We start from the raw sequence: 6,047 nt of genomic DNA, 5'->3' as shown, positions 1-6,047 counted from the left end.
TTAACTGAGTTAATTGAAAATTATAATATATTAGACATGTTGTATGATTATTTACTTATAATTAATAATTTAAAAAAATTATTTTTCTAATATTAGCTATTAACGATTTTAACTGAGTTAATTGAAAATTATAATATATTAGACATGTTGTATGATATTTTACTTATAATTAATAATTTTAAATAAGTTAGTCATACTTATTTGTGTTTCATTGACCGCACCCCCAACCATCTTCTCCTCATTTAAAATTGTATAATACCCATTTTCTTCATCCTTGTTTTTTTTTTTTGTAACAGTCAATTGGAACATCACTCCGCTATTTACAAACTGCAGTGAACAATAAGAAAACAAAGAGTTATGGCAAGATAGACCTTGTATGTGAGTGTTGTGAAGGCTTGAACCTCGGAACTCGAATCTGCAGCGGGGCCGGTTCGATTCCGGGTCGGGCAATGTGACTTTTATTTCGTATTGATCCACGTACTGATACTGAACCTTCCCATTTCGGTTCGAATAGGGTGGTAGCCAGTAGGATACAAACGCCCCTCTCTTCCCCAGTGGAGTCGGTGGACCATAATAACATGCTAAAAAATCATTATTTTTAAAAATATTTTTCTCAAACTACTACTATAACATAATTATCAATTATATTTCTTCATTAAAGATACTATCCATTACTAAATGCTTTTATGTAATTGAATTAAAATAATCCAAAAATGATTACGACCACTCATTAATTATAATTCGTATATACATAGTTATTTATTTATTTCAATGAACTACGACCATTAAAAAAATATAAATAAATAAATTAAATGATTCACATATTTTAGTTAATGTATATTGTTTTTATTATATTATATTTTTGGTTTTTCGTGTCTGGTCCAATATTATTTGTATTATTAGATAGAAATATAATGTTATTAGGCTATGGAATAATATTTAACATGGACAAAAGGTTTATAAATAACTAGTGATTTATAGTTAAATTTTAAATAACTTTTTTAACAGTGGGTTCATTAAATTTTAACTGAGAGTTGAAATTTCAAATTAAATTTCGAATACCAGTATAAGTGAATAAGAGCATAGTCTAGTAGAAAAACGATAGAGGGCTGTTTATACTTGCTTGTTGTTCCTCACCCTTTATTTTTTACTTTGTCTTCTCCTGATTACAACAAATGACTGACTGCGGGGTTTAACTGTGATTTATTAATGAAAACCTTCTGGGGAAAATAGGTCTTGAATTAGATTTAAGAGAAGGATGTGTTCAATATCTCCTTAACCTATTTTGAACAGACAAATTCACTAAGTTTACCTCCTTTATACTAAAAAAAAAAAAAAGTAACCAGAATGTGCTCTAATTTTCCTTGAAGTTACCCTATTGAGAGAAATCAAGCCCTAATATAAATAAAAATGAATGGAAAATTGTATTATAAGATAGTTCATCGACCTTATGTGACATACAAAAGGAAGATGCGATCAAAACAACTCACTATAAATAACAATTTATAGTGAACCAAAGTTTCGCCCCACTTTGCAGAGCTTCATCAGTGTTAAAAAGATACAAACATCTAAAATAATGAAAAATTTATATAAAAATTAAATTAAAATAATATGTACAGTGAAAAGTAAAAATAAACAAGAATCACAAAATGTATTTGAAAATTAATGAAAACGGAAAAAATAACAAATAAAAAAAGTGGATGAAAGAGAAATATAAAAATATAGTACACACTAAAAAAAAAAAATTGATATATGAGAATATGAGATAAATCTCAGATGAGATAAACAGAAAAACAACAGATAAACGAAATGGGAGGATAATAGTTAACTTTTGGAACGTAGAACATGAAAATTTGAAAATCGTAATTATTCTAATAATACAGGAATTTGATGTACGGAATACAGCTCAAAACATACTTTAAAAATAATTTAGAAACAAATCTTTTCTAAGGTTTATTTCCCAGTACTAATTAAAATATAGTACTGTATTTTGCCATAATACAGAGGTCGGATTGGCGCGACGGACTAAGGCACGTGCAAGAAATAATAACAAATGTGGTAAGTATATGGATAGGTGACTGCCGGAAATGAGTGATTTTCCTTCCTAGATAAAGTGTGAAAGACTACGGAATACGTCTCCGATGGAAGAAGACCTCAAGGCAGACCAAGGATGTTGTACCTGGATTACGTCGAACGTCTATGCAAGAGGAGAGGTAAAAACCTTCACCAATCCAGGACATGGAAAGTTCAGGTTGAAAGACATTGGAAGCCTTGGTTGACGCTCCCCTACGTTTATAAAGCATTACAGGCTGAAGTGAAAGAAGTATGACCCGTCAGTCTACTGTAGAGAACTCCTACCATGGTAAAAGGAATGAATCTTCTCCATATATATGTTAATCAGAAATAGTAAAGTGATTTCTTAGGATGTATTAATAACCACCTGTAAGTTTGCTATGCGATACAGAATAATCAGTTGAACCAAGGAACCAAGGAAACCATATTTACTTTATATTTATTTGTATTAATATAGTATTTGCAAAAAAAAAGATATTTATAATTAATGTCTATTTTATTTTTTAAGATCTGAAACACATTGTTTAGAAAGCAATTCTGGTAATTTGAGAGATCAAAGGTCTAAAAGACACTTTTCTTTTCTATAAGAAATACGTATTTAATTCAAGTATATATTCAGTGGGAGCGCGGTAGCCGTGGGGTAAGGCGCGTGAATACTAACTTTAAGGTCCTGAGTTCGAATCCTGACTAGGCAGAAAATTGTTTTTTGTTACAATGTAGCTGTTAGTCAACTGCTGTAGGTTCTTGGAGCCCTCCTCCAGCCTCTTAAATTGAGTACCCTTAATTGAGTAAAAATCTGGCGGTCGAGTGTGATTCTGACCCAATAACCTCCTTGCACAACCGTTGATCTATTAACAGTAATTATTTACAAAGTACTGAACCCCTGATCATTCATGGGTTGTAGCGGTACATATTTAAATTTAAATTTTAAATATATTCAATAGTGTAGTTTAATGTTTGAAAAGTTATCATTGAGAGTCTTCAAAATGGCGAGCAAAGTTCGACAGGCGGCTCTGACAATGAAGGATGACCGTTGATTGAAACATCAATAAGCAATTTATTGAAATGCATACTATACGACTTTTGTCTCTTTTCGCTTGAAGAAAATTATTAATAACTAAAATATCAATCTCTTCTTTTCTTCTTTAATGCTCTCTTCGTGGCTTTTAGTGGTGTTTTGTTAATCTAATAAAAATAGTATAACATTAACCTTGAAGTAATTGTATAAGAATTTCTGCCAATGAGTTCTTCAGGGAGGCTTAACTAAATGCCCTGACTTAAATTAGTTTTTCCAAATTTTCCCAAATCAAGCTAAGTTCGCTGGATCCGATAGTATTTTTTAGGCGTACACCAAATTCTAATGATTAATAATGTATAAATAATATAATTATTAAACATATTTGAAGAATTTATAGAATGTTGATATAGTTAAACTTAGGATTGGGAGTTGGGGGTTTACGAATTTATCTATTGGAACTGATATTAAAGCAAAAATCAAAACTTTATTTAAATATTTTACAAACATCCAAAATGAGTAGTTATAGCCGATGAGTCATCTTGTATTGCTAAAGCTCTCAAAAACATGAAATATTCGACGTTATAAGCGAAATCTGAAAACCTATTTTTCTGATCTCTCTCTCGATAGTTGTAACCAATAAACTATGTTGAGTTTGTAAATATGTAAGGATTAATGTCATTTTAGTCTTCATTATTGTTTAAGTTTGTTAGCTCTCAAATAACGAAAAACGGTAAACTACATTGTTTACACTTTTCATGCAAATGTTGTGTAATATCGACCTAATGTAAAAAATTAAGTCATTAGAGAATTCAATTTCCTCTGAAATTTTTTCTTCATATTTGAAAATCAGTAATCTTTAAAATCCTTCTTCATGATCAGGATACTTAAGTATTATGATGAATTCTTACGGGAAATTGAATTCTCATATGTACTTGCCTGTTATTTTTTTAGATTTGTTATAATGATTATAAAATATTTTATTATTTAATGATTAATAAATAATTAGTAATAAACCATTACGTAATACGCATAGTTCACTAAATGTATGAATTTTATCTACGTATTTTTCTTTCGCGACAGTTTTCTAGGTTTCATATATTAAGAAATGTTTTTATTTTTAAACATAAACGCCCTGGGCATAGCAGAACGCGATAAGAAAATAATTTAAATACTTGTACAAAGGAATTTTAAGGTATGATAGCAGAAATACAGGGTTATATGATGAAAGAAATGTCAGTAAAAAATACGAAAATTTTTTAGGTTCTCTTTCACAATGGCCTGAGGACCTAAACGTTTGAGAAAAATGAACAAAGTGAGAAATAGGGATCAAAGGGTATATGTGTTTTAATTTAATTTGCCAACTCACATTAAAAAAAAATTAATATATAATATAGTAATAAACCAAGGAGTAATTAATTTCACAAGTGATAATTTATTGTGTAAATTGTCTTCCATTGTAGAATAAAATTAGTCGTAAATATTTTTTGTTTATAATTTAAGCAAAATCAAGAGGATATTACTCCAATTTCACGGTTACTGGTTCCTGAGCGATAGCCGGCGGCTAAACACCATTTTCAGCCAACGTTGTCGCAAAAAGCGAAGAGAGCTGGAGAAAAAAAATATAATAAAATGCCCCCTTTATTAGAATAACTAGGCCATTATCCCCCGAGCAGAGGAAACGAAGGGTATAATGGGGCTAAGATAATGGAGGGGTGGGGGGAAAGGGAGGGTGGTTGTAAAGTAAGGTCATCTATAAGCAACAACTGAAACCACCCTATTTGTGTTTGTTTGTTCGGCAAAATTATGGCGGATTAGCTATTCTATTTCATTTCCCAATCCTTTTTAATACTTCTCAATTTAATGTCAGCTACTTGATTTAATTGACTAATTATTCTTTTAATGGTGTGTATACAAAAAAAATACCGTTTTACAACCTCCTTTGATATAAAATACGATTAATGCTCAAAGTATAGTCCAATGTTATCTACCACCATTAGCCACCTGCTAGCCAATTGCTCGATACCATTCTTTGAGATGGCTGTCGCAGAACTCTTGGACCACAGTTTGAACATCCGTAAAATTATAATTTTATTTCCTTGCAGGAAATGGGCCATGGTGGTGAGGTCTGGACTATATGGTGGATGAGGCAGAAGTTCGAACCCATGAATTTCTCTAAGCCCTTCCTTGGTTTTACAGGAAGTGTGAGGTCGAGCTTTATCTTGTTGGAATAAAACTCCTTTTCGGTTGATCAAAGCAGGATAACGCTCTGACAACTTTGCGTACAATCTTTCCAATTGTTCGCAGTAGATTTCAGAATTCATAGAGCATCCATCGGCAACAAACTCGTGATGAATAACACCTTCAAAATTCCAAAAACGCAAAGCATGGATTTTTTTTTTTAATAGCCCCCTTGCAGCAACCGGAAAAGCATTTTGGCCGCGATCTAGCCAGTGCCAATAAACCCACTTTTCATCACAGGAGACAATCTTCTGGTAAAATATCATACCAGGAGGATATTTTAATAAATTTTTACAAATTTCTAACCTTTTAGCTGATTGGTGAAAAATAAGTTCGTGAGGGACCAGTCTACTGATCTTTTTCACCTTTCCCATGTAGAGTAGATGGCGACTAACAGTATCTTCCGACACACCACACTCCCTAGCAAGTTCGTGAGTATTTGTGGACGGATTTGACTCAACAGCGTCCTGCAGAAACTCATCAATATCCATTGAAGTCGCCCGCAGCTCTTCTTCCTTTCCAACGTCGTATCTCCATTTCTAAACTTTTCAAACCAAGGCCGCGCAGTGCATTGGTTAAAGATACCTTCCCCTTCCAATTTAATAATTTCACGAGATGCTTCAGCGGCTGAGGAATTTTGTTTCTAGTAATGCCTTAAAATTACGAGTATTCCGTAGGACACTGTAAGGTTTATTCTTTCAAAAAAATAACTAAACTG

General features: G+C 32.0%; 1 protein-coding gene across 1 annotated transcript; it reads right to left on the bottom strand.

Moving 5' to 3' along the window:
- Positions 1-5,046: 5,046 nt before the first annotated feature.
- LOC112210788 (histone-lysine N-methyltransferase SETMAR-like) lies at positions 5,047-5,820 on the bottom strand. Its single transcript, XM_024361029.2, has one exon. It carries the CDS (start codon positions 5,818-5,820, stop codon positions 5,047-5,049), a length of 774 nt encoding a protein of 257 aa, XP_024216797.2.
- Positions 5,821-6,047: the final 227 nt, after the last annotated feature.

This window comes from Halyomorpha halys, unplaced genomic scaffold (genome assembly GCF_000696795.3).
Source record: "Halyomorpha halys isolate HHAL.00 unplaced genomic scaffold, Hhal_1.1 Scaffold2774.1, whole genome shotgun sequence".
Classification (NCBI taxonomy): domain Eukaryota; kingdom Metazoa; phylum Arthropoda; class Insecta; order Hemiptera; family Pentatomidae; genus Halyomorpha; species Halyomorpha halys.
Note: the sequence above shows the minus strand (reverse complement) of the source record. Positions and strands in the feature narration are given on the sequence as shown.

Excerpts from the sequence above, each read along its gene's own strand:
- LOC112210788 (XM_024361029.2), bottom strand. The coding sequence starts at position 5,820 with ATGGATATTGATGAGTTTCTGCAGGACGCTGTTGAGTCAAATCCGTCC.